The 19,790-nt window shown below is 35.1% G+C and overlaps 2 protein-coding genes across 7 annotated transcripts in view; both read right to left on the bottom strand.

Annotated features, from left to right (window-relative positions):
• Positions 1–229: 229 nt before the first annotated feature.
• On the bottom strand, positions 230–14,696 carry LOC128227774 (beta-hexosaminidase subunit beta-like). Of its 3 annotated transcripts, none has more exons than XM_052938619.1 (12): positions 14,241–14,696; positions 11,539–11,657; positions 11,086–11,196; positions 10,670–10,771; positions 9,839–9,944; positions 9,400–9,604; positions 9,001–9,087; positions 7,312–7,384; positions 6,182–6,353; positions 1,341–1,431; positions 1,049–1,153; positions 230–483 (listed from the first exon to the last, which is right to left on the bottom strand). In XM_052938619.1, the coding sequence occupies exons 1-12, from the start codon at positions 14,659–14,661 to the stop codon at positions 426–428; spliced, it is 1,650 nt and encodes a 549-aa protein (XP_052794579.1). In that variant the 5' UTR covers positions 14,662–14,696; the 3' UTR covers positions 230–425. The 3 variants fall into 3 exon arrangements, with proteins under 3 accessions (XP_052794579.1, XP_052794576.1, XP_052794575.1); XM_052938616.1 differs by lacking the exon at positions 6,182–6,353 and adding an exon at positions 4,807–4,978; XM_052938615.1 differs by lacking the exon at positions 6,182–6,353 and adding an exon at positions 3,620–3,791.
• Positions 14,697–18,829: 4,133 nt separating this feature from the next.
• Positions 18,830–19,790, bottom strand: part of LOC128226006 (activated RNA polymerase II transcriptional coactivator p15-like) — a 50,786-nt gene continuing 49,825 nt past the window's right edge. For all 4 annotated transcript variants that reach the window (XM_052935901.1, XM_052935900.1, XM_052935899.1 and 1 more), the window contains exons 4-5: positions 19,317–19,422; positions 18,830–19,122 (exon numbers count right to left, since the gene is read on the bottom strand). In XM_052935901.1, the coding sequence (XP_052791861.1) occupies positions 19,040–19,122; positions 19,317–19,422 (189 nt within the window). In that variant the 3' untranslated portion in view covers positions 18,830–19,039. The remainder of the gene's footprint in view (positions 19,123–19,316; positions 19,423–19,790) is intronic.

Genomic DNA, 19,790 nt, shown 5'->3' with positions numbered 1-19,790 from the left:
TTAGTGATGTGTAATGAATCTGTGAACCATTTCATGAGTTATCACCTGGACAAGACTGACCAACCAACTTGCAAGCTCACTGCGGTATACCTTAAACTATAAATACATAAAGTCATCATTATCAGTAGTTAGATATAGCTAACACCTATGCCACCAGAAGTAATGCCTAGTTTGCCTGTTCTGTCAACACAATAAAGCAGGTAGGTAATTAGGGTCTCTTGACACACAATGAATGTAAGTATATTTTATTTCCCAAGTTTTAACACAAAAAAAACTGGAATGACATTATAATGTTTATTAGATCATAAAGTACCGTAGTCAACTGTCACAGAACACAAAACAGCATTTGATGCTAATTAAGTAATAGATTGATCATAGCACATCACAAAATATATTTTGATATTTACTCCATCCTTTATGAAAAATTAATATTCATAGTCACAAAACCCAGGTCCATTAACTGGCTCTGCAGGGAATCCTCGCCTGGAAAAATAAAAATACTTCAATGGGTACTGACAGGATAATTGATAAATGTGTTTCACCACAAGGGCAGTGCAGTGAGAATTCCAAAAATCTTTTATTTTTTTATCATTTGAAAAGGGGCATAACTCTTTATGTGTGTACATTCTCTGGCAACATGTGTACCAAGTTTCAGTTGAATATACCCTTTCTTTTCTTCAGAAGACAGACAAGATTAAAATGAATAGCCTTAAACTTCATAAGAACATCTTTCATAAACCTTATTCTTATTTAGCAGCAAGACCAAATCGGTGATTTGTAAGCAATTTTTCTTTGCTTTTTAAGTTAAAAAAACAACAACATGATTTTATGACATAAAAATATTTTGTCTGACATGACTATGTTCATGAAGAGGATGAATATACCGGTAGTCAATTAAGAGTTGTATTCATTATCTTTAATCAGCTTTCTAATGATTGTCAAATTCTGCTGAATTAGTATACAACAGAATAGCATGTAAATGTTAAATATTCCTTGGTAGATAAAATGACTGTTAAAGTCAGTTAGTTTTCGAAGTAAAGAAGTGTACCTGATAAGCCTACACCTGTGTTCCTCCAGCCTTCCCATTGCCTTCCCAGAGTCATTCACGTTGGCAGGGCTCCACAGCCGCTCAGCTATAGCAGATGCACGCGGCCTGAAATATACACACACTCATGCTTTATGGGCAACTTATTCATAGATTAGTATATGACTATAAAGGGATAAATAAATACCTATCTTTGTGTAGTATCAATTTAAAAGGTTTAAGTCTATGGTTAAGTTTGTTATTGTTAATCAACCAATGAAAGAGGATTGCCGAGTCATGTGATATGAGTACTCACCAGAGCCTGGGTGTAAGGTTGGTGTCGTCCACAAACTCTCCCCAGATACAAGTTTCCCCACCCATGATCAGTGCCTTCTGACTAGCGGTACCTGGGTAATACATACATTAACTAGTTTTCAATAAATACACATGTAGCAAATTTTAAAGCTTTTTAAAATTATATTTTGAATATAGACTGAAGTTACTGATGACCTATGAATTATATAGTTTTCGTTAGGTAAATGGAAACATGAAAATTACAAGAGCTGTCATAAGACAGCATGCTCAAATATACACTCCTTTGTCTTAGAAATGAATACGATGATATAATATATGCCTGTCAAAAGCAATAAAAAGATATTTGAAAAGTAAACAAGAAATGCAGCAATGCAACAAAACCATGTTTTTAATTATTGAGAGAATAACTGTAGCCTTCATTGTGAGATTCAGTTTCATCCTTTTTTCTATTATTTTGTCACAGTGTACTTGACCTTGACTCTAAAGAGCCACAAATGCAAACACATACGGTAAACTCCTTATACATACCAATATTGGTCACAATATGTCAACCCTAAATAAAGTTATTCAATATCAAATGGATATCAATTTTTTGTAACAGTGACATTCGCCTAGGGGCCCCAAACACAATCCCATGAAAGGTCTCAATAAACTCTTTCTATATACCAAGTTTGGTCTACCCTAACTGAAGTTATTCAGTACCAACTATTTTTGTTTTTAATAACAGTGACCTGGATCCTATGGGACACAAATGCAATCCCATTCAAGTTCTCTATAAACTCTTCCTATATACCAAGTTTGGTTACAATATATCAACCCTAACTAATGTTGTTCAGTACTAACCATTTTTCTATTTTTAGTTACAGTGATCTTGACTATGACTCTTGGGGTCCCAAACAAGATCCAAAGAAGTCTCTATAATTTCTTCCTATACTGTAAACCAAGTTTGGTTGCAATATGTCAACCCAACTAAAGTTATGCAGTATCAATAATTTTTCTTTTTTAGCTACAGTAACCTTGACCTTCAACCTTGGGGCCCCAAACACAGTCCCATGAAAGGTCTCCATAAACACTTCCTATATACTAAGCCTGGTTGCTATATGACGAACCAAAATAAAATTATTCAATATCATAGGTGAGTTTGACGCCGCATTCCTGCCGGCTCCCCAAACAACGATGTACATCATTCTAATTACCAGGTTTTACTTTGTAAAAACTTGGTTAAAAAAATAAAAATGTGCTATTTAAGTTGATCAGGCGCCATAATTTCTATTTAGGATAATATGGAGTAATGAAACCTAATTGTAAGATAACCGTAAACAAATGTGTGAAGTATAAAGTAAATTGAATGACGGGTATAGAATGTATTAGTGAAAATCCTAACTTGCCCTAAAACTTAAACTGGACACAATGTGCCCTAAAACTTTAACCTAAGTTCCTTAGTCAATCAGGGGCCATAATTTGTATTAAGGGCAATATGGAGTTATGTAATCTCAATGTGTGATGGTCCTCAACAACTGGACCGGATGCAGAAGCTGACCCAGACACTGGAGCAAGTAGTATTGCCAACCTTATTTTTCGAATAGGCGTGCCAATAAAATCCTGTTAGCTCATTTAGTAAAACTTAATTACCATACTTGTAAAATCCAAAGGGATTAATTAAACATAGTTTTGTTCATAGTGATCATTCATGCACAGTATTACCAGACCATCTAATGTACCTATCAATGTTTTCCCCCTCAGCTGGAGGGGGGGGGGGGGGGGGGGGAGGGCGGTCACACTGAGGTGATTGAGACAATCTTTAAATATGGTATCCAACCCTTGCTGAAGAAATTTGTCAAAATCCCTGGGATCAGGGGTGTTCCATGTGTATATAATCATATAAAAAAATGCATCTAAGTCTGTTCATAAAAAGAAGTTTTTAATTTAAGTATTTCCTGGGTGGCAATATACATGGGCTTGTCAAAATCCAACCTGTCAGAAATCACCTGCAGTCTAAAGACCCCCCCCCCCTAATTTTCCACCCCTATTTAGTTGGGTAAAACATTTCTAGGTGCAGAATGTGTTAGTAGGGTAAGGTCATAACTGAAAAGTATAGTGCGACCTTTATGAAGCATAGCACAGAACATTCTATGTGATTACAATGAACATACAAGTATAATCTGTGAAAAAGCTCTTCATATAAAAAATGTGGCACAAGCAGAGTGGGTTTTAAATACAGGTTTTACAGTGTCCAGTGACAATGATTTCATAATATATGGGTGATAATTAACTTCTCACCATTGAAATTGAGAGGCTCAATTTGGTAGTACTTTATCCAGTCTTGACCATATGATATGTAATTCACATACCAGGGTGAAAGAAGAAGTGTTTTATATCCAAGGGCAGTAACTTTGGTAAGTTCTTCCTGATAATCTCCCTTCCATACCCCTATCACAGTGTCACTAGCCACCTAAAACATTGAAATCATTCTACATGCCAGGCTAAGTATCAAAAGCTGAAAATTGCCACATGACTTCAAAGGCCATCCTGTTTCTAATGCACAAGCAGAATTCATTACATAAATTCGGCTGCTTCATTTTTATAATAAAAGCAAGAGACCCACCAAGTGCCTGCCAATACTTATACTACTGTTTTGTTTTCACTGGAACAAGGGCAACACTTAATAATTATTATTATGGTCATTGTTTCACGTGTGTATAGAATCTGGCCAAATGTGTACTAAGATTCATTTAAATATCTTGAGTGTTTTTTTTAGTTTTAGCCAAGATGTATGGCATATGATGCATAATACATTAATACCAGGCTAATAAAACTCAGCAAGCTAAAAAAGCAAAGCCAAAGACTCAATATTAATTCAGTATTGGTTAATCAAGCTAATACAACTCAGCCAAGCCAAAATAGCCAAGTCAAAGACTCAGTATTGGTTAATCGCTAACATGTGGCCTTTGCATGTGCAGTTCTCACCATTGAATGACAGTGGTTCAATTTTGTAGTATTTCTTCCAGTCATCTCCAAATGAGATAATGTTCACATACCAAGGAGCGGACAAAATAGCTTTGTACCCAAGACCAGTGACCTTAGCAAGCTCAGCCTCAAAGTGGCCTCTTTTTCAAATATGAACAACAGTATCATCTGCCACCTACAACATGCAAGCGACTACGAGTAAGATTAGGGAGTGAATGGACTTAGCTTGTAAGTGCATGGTTTTTGCTGTGTGTTCAGACTATTAATTATGCATATTATTTTTCTAAACAATTGAAATGCTGATCAACATTATTATTATTCCATGTAATATTGTATAACCTAAATAGGTTTTTCACTCTTTAATCATTGCAAATTATGGACACTTTATGTTGTTACAATTAACGTACAGGACAAAGGTTTTTAAATGCTGTTTGAAGAATTGATGACACTGCAAAGACCATGCATTTTCATCAAGCTGACACTTTTTAATATTATCTTACCATTGAATTCAAAAGGCTCAATTTTGTAATAGCCCATCCAATCATGGCCATATGAGATATAGTCAAGGTACCAAGGGGCAGATAATACAATCTTGAAACCAAGGGCAGTAGCCCTTGCAAGCTCTGACTGGTAGCCTGGCTTCCATACATGAACAACAGTGTCTGCATGAACCTAGACAGAACTTCAAGATTGAACATTGTTCACATTTACTATTACATGTATTTTTGTTAACCTGGAGGTATATTGTGAAATCATTTATATTCGTTGGCATGAAATTTCGTGGTTTGCCGAAAAATTACAATTTCGTGGGTACTTGAATTCGTGGTTTTTCATTTGTGAAAAAATAAATAAATTTGAAATTGCAATCATCCTAGATCGACTGCATTCCACGCGCTGGCCCTTGATTTCCGTTGTCTACGTCACTCGGTTTATGACAATCGCTCAAGTGGTAAGACATGCCAATTAGTGCATATATCCATGTCAATTATCGATTTAATTGGAAATTAAGGTCATTAAAGAAGATGTACATGTACCCTGATCCTTAATACAGATAGACGAAGCCATTGAATGCCAATTAAGAATTTTGCAAACTGTGAAAACACCGAGAAGGTCCGTTTATTTGAGTCAACAATCCCTATAGATAGCTGATGTTTAAAATTCAATTACTTTTGAATAGCATCTCATTTCAATATTTATTCAAACGTTTTTGTTTAATAAGTATATTAAACGCTTTGTTTTGTACATTGTCACATTGGGTGCTCAGAAACCTCTAATGTAATCGATTAATTATTTAATTAAAGAAATAAAATCGAAAACCGACACTCATCACTCACATCTTGTAAACCTGGAGATTTTCATGAACAGAATGTGGTATGATTTGGTTTATTATTTGTTAAAGGCTGATATAACATATTAACAAAACAATGATAGTAAGATATACAGTTAGACAGATATTTACGACCTATACTGCGGCCTCTGTAACGAATAAACTAGAGTATGTACATAACATGGCAATGAAAAAGGGAAAAAAGGATCAATATTTCGTGGGATCTTGAATTTGTGGATCACCCAACCCACGAAAACCACGAACATTAATGCCCCACAAACTTTAATGATTTCACAGTAATACTAATATAAAACTTTTCTCACCCAATACTAAGTTCTAGCCATTTCTAAGTCAACTATAAATGGATGTAACACTTGTTGAACCAGTGTCCTTCTTTGTTCTTGTTTAAGGTAAAGGCATGTTTAAATCGTAACTCAAAGTAATGCTTCACAAGCCAATACAATATCTAGCAAACCAAGCTTTTAGAACATTCACAGAAGTGCCAAAAGTTCAAATCTAAAGGTGGTTTGCTCTTATAAATGCCTTACCATTAAAATTAACTGGTTCAATTTGATAATAGTGAATCCAGTCTTGTCCATATGATATATCGCTTAGGTACCAAGGAGCAGATAGCACCACTTGGTAGCCAAGGAGAGTAACAGTAAATACTTCCATTTCATAGCCACTTTTCCACACATGTATCACTGAGTCGTCTGATACCTACGGGCAAAACTATTTGTTATGCAACTAAAGTGCCTCCACAAATATGTATTTAATTTAAAAATGATAGTATTCCTGAAATATCTGCTTTGTCAATAAGATAGAAGAATAAAAAAGTAATTTACTACATTCCCCCCCCCCCCTCTGTTCCCTTGAACCTAGATGATTATGAGACTGTATAAGCCTCAAGGTCTCATATAAAGGTCAAAAGTTGGATCATTATTTTCCAGGTGCTGTCTGTATCTCTCGAACCTTTTGAAGGATTTAAATCTTTATCACATAACATGCATAATGTTCAAGATTGTGTGTTCAAAATCAATGCTACACATATAAGATAAAGAGACTGACCATTGTTATGTACATGATTTAAACTGCTTGAGGACATTAAATGATGTACAAATGCCCATGACCTTGACAACATGTGCAATAACAGAGGGCTCTTCATCACTGAATCTGATTGAGGTCAGACATTTAAAGGTCTTGCATCTTAAAACATTAATTTATGTTTCATTTTTCATGTTCTGTTGCTGGAGTTTTCAAATGGCATTTGCATAAATGCCTAAATGCCTACCACATTGACATTCTGAATAAGGCACATAACATGACTTGGATCAAATTATAGGTTGTACTTGGACAAACTAGCCCATGATATGGATCCTCATAAAAATAGAAATCATTAATGGAATACAAAAGACTGTAAATAGACAAAGCTTCAAAATATCCTTACAGCATAAAAAGTAACAAGCTTCAAAAAAAATAAAAAAAAATGAAGAAGTTAAATAGATAACACGCTCAAACACAGTTTATAAATGTGCAATTCAACTTGTTATCAAATGCAATCTAAATTGTACCAAGTAGCTTTATTTTGCAATCAACCTCAGACAAGATTAAACAAGAACCAATCATGTATTGCTGTATGGTAAAACAAACAAAGTTTTATGTGAACAAAACCTCCTACCTTAGCCCCATTATCAATGACCTCCTGCCAAATCATGTAGCCTTTCTTTACACCATTCACAATGTTTATTAATCTGGAATACATCATTTTTATATCAACAACATGAAAAAATTTATAAAATGGATACCGGTATTCATAAAACCACATCAATTTCATTTTTTTTTCTCGTCAGATTATGGACAAAAACAATTGGATCAAGTGGTCAAGCTATAATACTATTTTTCTATCTCACTTATAAAAAGGAGTGGATGATGTTGATACCATTCTTTTATTTACACATAATTATTTAAAATTATAATCCTGAACAAATACACCTTTATTCTCCATTTTTAGTGGAATGTAAAGGAAATACCCAACAGAGTATCCATTCTATATAACTGTTTCAGTCTTCCAGAAGCTGTCAGAGGCTCATAATTTCATTTTGTTCTGTTGTTTCATAACATGGCTTCACAACAATGTGTTTTAGTGGCTTTATTGAAAAAAAAAATGCATTTTCAAAAAAATAAATTTGAGTGGTAAATATGACGAAAGAAACATCAGTTTGGTGTTGCCGTATTGATAAACCAATGAAAACAGAAGACTAAAAATGGTGAAATGCAATTAAATCAGTTTCTTAATTCTGGCAACAAAAGGTCAAATACGGCAACACCATACTGATGTTTCTTTTGCCATACAAAAGTGGCCATACTCAGTTAGTAATAATTTCTACTCAGCGGCGGGCTTTTTGCCAACATAGACCAATCATATAGTGAGCATATACCCTTGTCAATCTGGTCTATGTTGGCAAAAAGCCCACCGCTGAGTAGGAATTATTAAACAGTTTTTTTGCAAGGTTGTTTAATTGAATATTAGTGTCTTTATTGATAAAGAACTCATCGTTTTATTGGTTTTGTTCTGGCATCAAGCTAATTATAGTGAACATTTGTTCCAGGTTATTTTTAAATTCCAAAACGCATGGCCAAATTAAAGCCAGGAAAATGAAATACAAGAGTTGTTGACCAATGTTAATCTTTAATGTTACCTTGAACTTTCACCTACAGACATGGGCCTTGCAGCAACACACCATCTTGTTATGGTGAACATTTGCCAAGTTATTATAAAATCTCCTTTAGCATGGCTAAGCTAAAGCCCGTACAGATTGTTGAGGCAATGTCAATCACCAGCTTTAATCAGCTTGCACTCTGAAAAGCCAGCAACCCCAACAAGTTGGGAACAACATACTCCAATCTAAAGAATTTGACCAATGACTGTTGTGTGTGACCTTCAACTTTGACCTACAGACATGATTTTTTTTACATAACACACCATTTTGTCATGGTGATCATTTGCCAAGTTATTTTAAAATCCAATTATGCAATGCCAAGTTACAGCTAAACTAATTGTTGAGGCCATCCCAAGCACAAGCTAATCCGCCCGCACAGGTGCCTAACGTCATACCCCAACTAAATAACAGAAAAACCTAGCTAAAAAGTGCATATTCAAAAATATTGATGACGAGATAATCCCCATTTAGTACCATTAGTAACCATTCTTTGTCGGAATAAAAACAAAACAAAAACTTTTTTTAACTGAAAGTTATTGTACATCTTGATAAATTTTACATCATTATATATGTGGTAATAGTGAGACTTTATAGGCCATTTTTGGAAGTCAACTATAAACACTTCTACATGTTTGCTTTGCTGTTACCTCTGCATGTAGTACTCTTCCAGAGCCGAGTATTTTTTCCCAAAGCCCATTGCCTTCATGAACTTTGTGATATCAGGGTTACTCTCCCTGTAAAAATGCAATAACAGGCCAGATATAATAACATAGTAATCATCTTTTAAATGGATTGCACACCTATAGGAACTATTTCTGACTGTCACAATAAAATAACAAGCAAATAATGATGTTAAAATGTGTAATTATAATTGTATCATTCAGAGGCTTATGTCATTTCCTTCAGCAAATGTTAAATGCAAACCCAATTAAATTGTTTTCAAATTGGGGAGTTAAATTACAGGGCAGAACACACACATGTGCAAAGTTGTATGTGAATAGCTCAATACAGCAGAATAATCACCAACCATTAAACGGATTGCTTACCAGCATGTAAATGACACCTCGTCCCCTCCGAGGTGCATGTAGTGGTCCGGGAACACCTGGGATATCTCTGTGAAGAACTTCTCCAGGAAATCAAAGGTAGAGTTTAGGGCTGGGTTTATGGGGCCATAGTCTCCAGTCCACTCTGTTCCCTTGTAGCATTTGGTGAGCAGGTCTTCTATGGCCTTACCCCAAGATTGAGTGTGACCTTTAAACCATATGTAATAACAGAATGTATATACAGTGTTGATGGAAATGTTATCAGAGGTCTTTTGAAATAAATTTACAAACAAAGGCAGAGTCAATGTCATACATTATATTTATTATGTTATGCAGAAGCCAGACGTTCTAACTATATGAGCGTGACCTGATTCCAAGGAACTAATAACTGTTAGCATGTTGACCATTAAGATTATACTATGTAATTGGACCTACTTCTTACCTGGTGTGTCATATTCAGGAATTACTCGTATGCCACGCAGTCGAGCAAACTCAATAATTTCTTTCACATTTTCGTAAGTGTAAACATGTCTGGGTGAATAAGCTCCCTGAAACACAAACATTGACAGAATGAGAGGAAACCTGTTACATAAAAATGTTACATATATAATGATATTGTATGTGCAGATGTAAATCCCTTCCCTTAATAAATGTAAACTTTTCACAGAAGAATGAATCGTTATTTTGAGTGGATAGTGTAAACTGGTACATGCATGTCAAAAGATGGCTGCTTTGCAATTGGATTCAAAATGCCATCCAGAGGGCTTTAGCTTAAGAATAATGGAAAGGTGCTGCACTCTATCTTGTTTTGGTTGCACCTTTCTTCCCTTACGGATATCAGCATGGCCACCTTTCTGCCTTCAGAGAAATAAATGCTCTAGACCGTCAAATAATATTTTTGTTTTAATTAAAACTGATTAAAAATGATTTTATACATACAAACTTCACATATTCGGCAGTTGAAGGCAAATATTACTACAATTAAACACACTTCCCAACATTTTCTGTCAAGTTCATAATGTTCAAGTTCTTTCACACTCTGATACAATGTGCCTTTTTCACCCTTAGCATCCTGTGTCTTTTCAGCAGTACCCAGTCCTTTTTAACACTTGGCTTAAACATGAACTGACCATTTCTAATGAGATGCCGGTCTTCAACTCCAATCATGTAATAAAAGAGCTTCTACGAATAAAGTTTCAATAATCACCACTTTGACAGGTTAATAAGAACAAACTATATCATTCAAAATTTGACATGATTTATTTCTCTTTACCTTCACACTCATATCTGGAAATGTATTGCTTTCATATGGGAATGACTGATCATCTACTATGTGCCAGTGGAAAACATTGAATTTGTTCTGTGACATCAGCTCCTGCATAAAAGAATGGTAATTTAAAACTTTATTCCATTCCATAGCTAATAATTCAATTATATATTATTATGCACTTTGCATTAAATTTACATTAAAAATAAATTAATTATGATTGGAAGGTATTCCTTTATAATATTCATTTCAAACAATGTATGTTTGTATCAAACATATTATACTTTGTACATATACTGGTACGGTATATACGGTACTAATTCTAGTAGACTTTGTTACATTTTTTTTGAATTCACACTTAAATTATGTAATACTATAAAAGAGTTCTTGCTAAAACAATCTTAAGACATGCTGCTACAAACCAAGTTTTCCTTCAACACTCTCATGGACAGGAAATGTCTTGAGGTGTCCAACAAAACACCCCTGTGCTTGAATCTCGGAACATCATTCACCGCAGTGGCATTTACAACAAACTGAAAATATACATCAAAATATTGCATTATAAAAATTAATTAATATTCAAACATATGATGTCAGAGTGGAACATTTTCTGGGATTTCTTTAAAATGAATATATAATTTTATTTTAAGCTTGCAAAATATTGATACACTACAAGTCATTTCAGTGGATTTTACTGGCATGTTTGGCATGTGAACTCATTCGTACAATAAGTATATCACATAAATCAAAATTTTATCATACTGATTTTTAGATTAGGGTCCTAACTTTCTTCCTGTGAAATTTCCTTGAAAAATATTTAGTATTTCTCAAGTTATTAAATAACAACATCATGAATAATATGCATATGATATTACAGTGCCAAAGGAGTTCTGGAAAACCAACTGGCTGAACGTCTCCAAACCCCTTAGAGCGCCCCACACTTGGCTGGCCTGTATGGAAGCCTCTGTACCATCTTCTGTAATTTGCAGAGTATCTGAAACAACAGCAAGTTAGGACTTGAATAAGTGTCCACTCTCAACTGCATAACATGTTTTAATATCTGTGCAATAAAACAAAATGTGCTTACAAGTTTATAGTACTCTTTAACCAGTGTATTAAAAGTAAAATGTAAAATGACAGATAAAACAAGAGCTCTAACAGAGACAGCATGCTGGTCTATTTACACCCGCTTTTAAGTTTAAGGATTGTAAAGTTTGATGAACATGGAACGCTGTTTAATTAGGTTACATGCAAAACCTTAAGCAGAGTTTCTTAGTAAAAAAAAGAAAGGGGCAAAATTTATATAAAATGCAAGATAGAATTATCTAGCCTGAAGGTTGGATGGTTAAAAGCCCTTCTATAAAGTTTTAATGATGTACATGATGTATTTGCTGAGATATTGGTCACATGCAAAACCTTAACCAGAATTTCTAAGTCAAATAATAAAAGGTCATTATTTGCATTATATGCAAAATAATTTATTTGAGTAGGATGGATGGTTGAGAACCGTTGTATAAGGTCTTTATGCAAAATTTCCAGTAGTTACTGAAATATTAACCTACCAAGGTAAGGTTGCTTACATGCAAAACCTCAACCAGAATTTCTAAGTTGAATAATACAGGGCAACAATTTGCATTTAATATACTTAAAATAGTGTTACACCACCAATGCATTGCCTTCGCAGGAGATATTGCGTCATTGCAGTATATGATTATTCCTCCCACCTCCCATAAGTAGATATATTTTTTTAACCATGCTAGAAATTCTTATCTTGCCCACTGGCAAAGATCAAACAAGTACCCGTTTGGAACTCCTTTTTTATTGTCATAACAAAATTACCTCCATCGACTGTAGCATTACGGACACCTTGTCTTGTGGCAATATTTAGAATGCTAATTAGTTATTTCTCGCTTCAAATGGCACCATAATTTTTTCAAGAAATAATGCCTCAGAACTATTTAAAGACCGATTTGACTATTAACATAATCTGAATCACTGCACGCATATCCATGACAACCACAAATTATCATATATCCAAACGCATTTATTTTCACTACGCACAAAAGAGTTCCTGCCAAAAAAATACATTTTTACTTTATTTTGTTTAACTGAGGTGGGAGAAAAAAGCCTCTGCCATAGCCGCTGACGTAAGATAGGTTCATCCCATTGCAAAGTGGTAATTAATGGTAATTAAGGTAATATAGGTATATGTTTTTAATTTTCTGAAGGGTATTTCTTTGTTCCATCTTAAAAAATATAATTCTAGTCAGTTTAATTAAACTCGTGTAAGATAGGTTCATCCCTCGAGCAAGGTGTTTTGCAGAAACTCGGTAAACCTCATTTCCGCAAAACACCCTACGCTCGGGTCGGGATGAACCTATCTTACACAAGTTTAATTAAACTGACTAGAATTATATTTTTTAAGATGGAACAAAGAAATACCCTTCAGAAAATTAAAAACATCTACCTATATTACCATTAATTACCACTTTGCAATGCCACATATAGTGTTGTCTAATGCAGGGGGGCATGGGGCAAATTATCGAAATGATCCCAGTGTGTGATATGCTTATTTAAGGAAAGATAGATTAAAACGATAAAGTGGTGATCATGAATTAAGTTAGATTGGTTGGATAGTTTGGAATACATATCTATAGTAACAATGCAATACATGATGTATTTGCTGAGATAATTACTTAAGGAGACTATAAATTAATTGCCAGATTTTCATCCCGCAAGTATCCTCTTTTTTCTGCCCACCCTTAAATTTTATTGACTCAAATAAAAATGTTGAACTAGGGTCTGAATTTGCGTATCAGTCAGGTACTCTCGGAGAACAGCATTTATTCATGTAGCAGTCACATGTAAAAAAAAAGGAGAAGTGTTATGCACCAGTCAATTGTAACCACAGTCGACCCAGGTCCGGGGTTATACCAGGGATAGCCGGGGAAATGGGCCGTGTTTCTACCTTTCAGGTGGCCCCGCAGTGCCGGGTGAATGCGGTGGTTTTGTTTTCACTTTAAATATAGTGGGGAACGGGCCTTACCTAGGGTCCCTGGGGTGCGGGGGCATTTGTCGGGGATTTGACCATCTGTTCGTCCCCGCAGAGCAGGGATTTTAGCCAGGGTTGGCTGGACCGAAAGTCAAAGTCCCTGCTATTCCCCGGACCTGGGGGGGGGGGGCCATGGATACAAATGACTGGTGCATTACGATCATGTTAAACTAGTAGTTCATCCTGTGCAATAAGAAAGAGCATGAACACCCCTACCAAGGTGAAATACTCAGCAAATAGTCATCTATTAGCAATTAATTTATATTTGTGAAAGAGCATGAACACCCCTACCAAGGTGAAATACTCAGCAAATAGTCATCTATTAGCAATTAATTTGTATTTGTCTAAAGGTGGTCACATGCAAAACCTAAATCAAGGTGTGACTTAATTGACATTGACACCGACACTGGGGTGCATAGTATTATTTTCCTTAGTCCTGAATAGTCGAGCTTGAAATGCTAGTTTTCAGGAAAATCATTTTTATAGATAAAATTCATTTCATTTGAATGTCTTTTATTTTCTTACATGACTCGTCAGAATCCAGATTAGGGTAGCCATCACAGTTTGTGTCTATCTTGACTGTCAGTGCCTCCAGTGGAGTGGCCTTTCGGAGTAATGGGTCAGATCTAGATGCATGTCTAGACTTTGGCTTAAATTTCAACGTATCAACATCTGCACCAAATACATAATTTCTGTAGCGAATGAACGCCTGATCAATAATGTCACAGCGTTCTGAAGGCGTTGAAACACGGAACTGGAAAACACTGGCGTCCAATGTTCTTTGTGTCATACTGGTTGTCAATGATTTTGGTTGCGGCCAAGGAGAACCCTGTATTTTATCTGTGAAATCACGACCATTTTTACCCCTGTACTGTTCTTGAGTGTTGCATAGTACAACTACCAAGCAAGAGAACATCACACAAAATATCCTCTCCATATCAGCCATTTTGACGATGTCACGTGATAATCACATGATTTTGGGGCGACACTGTCCCGTTCCCGGGCGATACTATTTCCCGGTCTCGGTCTCATCCGGTCTCTGTTATCCAAATTTTATGGTAGCTATCGGGCGTGATCAAAAAGGTGTTAATGACCGCGGGGGGTAATAGGATTACAAAAGATTACAGTTGATTAAAACATTAGATATTTGATGATAATTATGTCACCATTTATTTCATATTTTATATCAATAAAATCCTTAATAAATTAAGGCAAAAATAAAAACATAAAATATGCACATGTACTAAAATTAATGTCATGAATAACAAACACATTGTTTGTGTGTGTTTTTTTCCAATGCTTGACTACATGTAAATCAAATTTGTAAGTTAACTCAGTAGTTCTGGAATTTCACATGAACAGAATGTTTTTAATTTGAAAGTCATAGGGATCGCGACTTTTCATTTTCTTTATGAAACGGATTATTTTTATTTTCTAGACAGCTGACTAGATGTTCCCTCATTTCACTTACAACGAAATTGACATTTGTATTTACATAGCCATTCTTAAAACAAAAATCCACAGCATTAGCAGTTGCAAAGACATCACAGGCATGTACTTTTGGTTGTTATAGAAGTCGTGGAACTGAGATTTGTTACTTTTTATAAATTAGGAGCATCGTAGTTCCACCGATCATGACGACTTTAAATAAAGATTCTTGTATCTTGTAAGTTATATTTCATTTGTAAAATAGTCTTCCGAATATTTCAGAAGTTTATTTATTATCATTTTATTTTTTTTATTTTGTCAAGGAACTCTTCATAACAGGTTTATGACAATACACAATGATGTCATACCATGAAAGGTGTAAATGCGTTATACAACGCGTGTCAGAGATTAGCGAATGTCCCTCGTTAAGGGCATGATAAACGGATTAGCCAGTTTTTTATTACACACGCACGGCTACTGTTCGGTTCATACCCTAAAAATATTGTTGTTTACTATGAAGGCAATTTTATAGAATAAATGATTGTTATGCAAAGGCTCTAATAATCTTGATTAGAAATAATACGATGATAACATATAACAAAATTCAAACATAAAAAATAATCCGCATCAGATTTCTTAAACAGCTAAAGTTTTATTGCAAACTTCAAGTTGACAAATAAAATATATTCGACCAAAATTGTGTAATAATGACGGAGGTATTCAAGTGTATTCAATATTAGCGAAAACTGGAGACATAATGTGTTGATTACTTAAGTATGGCGCAACTTCAAATAAACACATTTCATCTAGTAGCTTTTATGTCTAAGCACACGCATACTTAATAGGATGTTATAACATTGCACTTATTAATATTAGCTCCAGAAAATGTGTTTGTGTACTATTTGTCCATTCATTGATTTACCTGTTTACATGCCATGAACATTGTATAATGTTTTACGCAATAAACATATCGTATCGTATCGATATGAGTCGGATATGCAAACATGGAATTTTTCAATTGTAATCATTAATGCTTAAAAAATATAATGTCGGGGGGGGGGGGTAAACAAAAAAGGAAGAACAGTAAACAACTTTGACATAACATAATTTAAAAGGTGCAATCCTTAGTTACTTCATACTCTAGATATACATATACTTCCCGGCTTCTCCGGTCTCTGTTTTCAAAATTTTATAGTCCTTATCGGGCATGTTCATGTTATAGAATAAATTATTGTTATGCAAAGGCTCTAATAACGTTTAGATATAATACGATAACAACATGACCAACATTTAAAAAATAATCAGCTTCAGATTTCTTAAACAGCTATAAAATCAACACACTTATTTGTAAACATTGTCTCCTAAGCCACAATCCGTTCAATAACTTTTTATCTTTAAAGTTACGATACCAAACTAAGATGCCGATCGAAGAATATGTTTTTTGCCACATACTGGACGCATACATTTTTCAAATTTTAAAGAAAAAGTCCACTTACCAGGCAAAAGTTGGTACCGGAATCAGTACATTTCATTCTAAATTCGCCATTTTGTTTGCCATGAAACATTTTCCTCCCTTAATGTTTGCATGAAACGAAATTACGTCCTCCCCCTTGAATTAACCAATGACATACAAGTTTGACAATGAACTGAGTCTTGTACGCGACAAACTGTCTTGCCATCGTAAGGACACATGTATATGTGCCAAGTTAATTTAAGATTCCTCTATGCATGTCACGCTGGAGTACGGGATGGTTTTCTTGCGGATATATGGTTATCCTTAAATCCATTTGCAACCTGTTTCATAAAATATACTGTTTGTAAAGTTTACGGTTTTTTTTCATTTTGATATCTCGCGAGAATATTCGTCAGCATATTGTTTTATTCGATGTTCAATTGATTGTCCTACTGGTTTGTACAATGATGCAACCGTGTGAAGACATAAACGTAGTTTTAAACCTTGTATGAACTCAGATGGCTGTTTTGAATTAGGGTTAAGACGATACAGGGAATATCGATAATGTATCGATACTTGCCTTCGCCGATACTTATATCTATATGCAAGCCAGGCGTATCGCGGTGCGTGCTGGTCGATTGCTCCTACGTATATTCGAATTATCAACATTTTGTACAGTAATAAGCATCGGGGGTAACAGTTACTAGTAACGTAATCCGAAAAGACACACAGACGACTATTTGCAACAACGACATAGGGACGAAGTAAATACAGAAAAAGTATGTTTAAGTCATGTCGAAATACATCTTTAACAATATTGTGATTGGCGTCAGATATCAGTGAAAGTAAGAAACAATTACTATCAAGACATCGCACCCAAGTTACCAAGACCTCCAGGAAGTTTGTAATACTAGAGCGTTTTTATAAACCTTCAACCCTTAATGTTCGTTATGGCTTGTTCGAAAATGAATGCTTTAGTTTCCATCCTATGAGTTTGTATTTTTGCTTTACTTGCGCTCATTATAAACATTACATAAGCATGACATCCGACGACGTGACGAATATTCGTTCGCAACTTATATTACTGAATTCCGCGTGGAAAAAACACTTGGGCAGCACGACTGCTATTTGATGTATTAATGACGGGACATCAATTAACAGCGATGGACTGGGTAGTAAAGTAAGTACACGTCGACAGGAGTGGTAACAGTGGCGATTTCAAGGGTAACAATAATACAGGAGTACAACGGCGACGGGAGAGCATACCATAAGTCAATATGAAGAGTGGCTCCAGTATATACCAAAAGGGTTGAATACACCACCAGACAATGCTGAATACCAAATACCTTAGCTCTTGCCATAGATGTTAATTAAGTTTTCAAAGTTTTCCCCTATACATGTCTTGTCGAGCATCATTCAATAATACCTCATTCAAACAATTTAAGCTCTAGCCATTGCGGTTCATGAGAAGACTTTTAAAGTTTATCCTATGATTATTCTTTTGACACTAGTGAACAATGCATCGGAACCTGATAATTTGAACAATTCTAAAGGGGACAACTACCAGGATGTTTCTGGTGTAGTTTGAGAAAACCCAACCAGTGATTTCTGAGAACCCATACCTGTTCACAAAGGACGATCGACAGGCTGATCTCATATGGTCACCTTGGGCACACAAATCTAAACCATCTTTTCCAACTTTAGGTCTGGGAGTAAGGGTTCAGATGAACAATCATTCGTTTTCTCTGGCCACCAAACAACCATTTTGGTCACTATGTTACTAGATCTTAGACCATTAGTTTCAGACTTACATTGCTCTATCATTGATTAAACCTACATGTAGCTATATTACATGTACCTAGTGGATTGGCCATGTTTGCAACAAAACATCGTTTTGAAAAAAATCGACACATGTTGGTAAAAATCATCCAATTATCTTATATTGATGTCATTTTGAAGTTCATTTGTGTTTAAGACAATTTGACACAAAAGTTCCAGAGTTATAGTTTGAAGAAGATGGTGGAACAAAGACATCTTATTAGTACTAGCATCCGTGAGCACATGCTACGGCTTCCTCATTGTTGTCAGTCGATATGAAGGACATTACTGGACAAAATGCTAGCTAGATGCATGGAACTTGCTTCTTGAGTAGGTATAAATGTAAAAGTGAACATGTGTACCAATTTCTGAGTAAATAGTACATAATTGTTTGAGAGCAAGACAATAATCAACATTGTTTTTTTCATCATTTTTTTCTGTATTGCAGACAAGGTAAAAACTGCCATTGACCAAGCATGAAATGCATATATCAGTTTATATCCAGGAACACATGGGTTTTGCTTGTTGTTTGAATGTGTGAAATTAAACACAATTACAACAATTGAAGAATGATGTGCATGATTTGCATTTTAAATGTCTTATGATGGTCCTGGCTATCTTTGGGCTATGAAAGGTCACTGATGGCTTGCTCTATATCGTCCATCTGATTCTTCAGCTGCCGCCACTGATCAAGAGGCAGGCTTATCCCTGAAAAAAGACTGGAAAATTGAAACTTGTTCTAAACTTCAGTTCCCTCGAGGTTTCAGCTCAGACATCCTCGAGCGATCACAGTTTTATTGTTTTTAAGTTTTATGTCCAATGGACAAGATACAATCAAAATCTAAGATGTAGTTTCTTCAAACATGTTTAAGGTGAATGTTCAATTTTTAGATCATCAATACCTTTCTTTCCAGGTCTTAACTCGCCATCAGCATCATAAAATTCCCTAATTCCAACCATCACCTTTCCTCTGAATTCACTCACTGTCACAAATCGCTTGTTTGCTATCTGAAATTGGAATAATCCTTTTAGCCCCACCATTTGTTTCATACCAAGTTCCGCACAGAATACAATGCACATTAAGCCTCACCCTATGTTTTATGTGAAGTTCCAATTAGAAATTATACTAAACTAGCATCCCTTCCAAGTTTAAGAATAGTAGGTAATGTTTTTGACCTCATCTTAATGTTGCTATAGAAGTTGGCATTAAATATATAGTTTCCAGTAAAACATGTACCAATATACATTCTCCTGACAGCAGTGAATAAGTTAAATAGATAATATAAAGCCAAGAATATGGCTAATGCAATTGATACAGATACCTTATAGGTGAATTGAAGTGGTAAATAATATGTTTATAAAAATTACAACATTGA

This window comes from Mya arenaria, chromosome 3, assembly GCF_026914265.1.
Source record: "Mya arenaria isolate MELC-2E11 chromosome 3, ASM2691426v1".
NCBI classification, from domain to species: domain Eukaryota; kingdom Metazoa; phylum Mollusca; class Bivalvia; order Myida; family Myidae; genus Mya; species Mya arenaria.
This window is presented reverse-complemented; position numbering and strand designations above follow the sequence as displayed.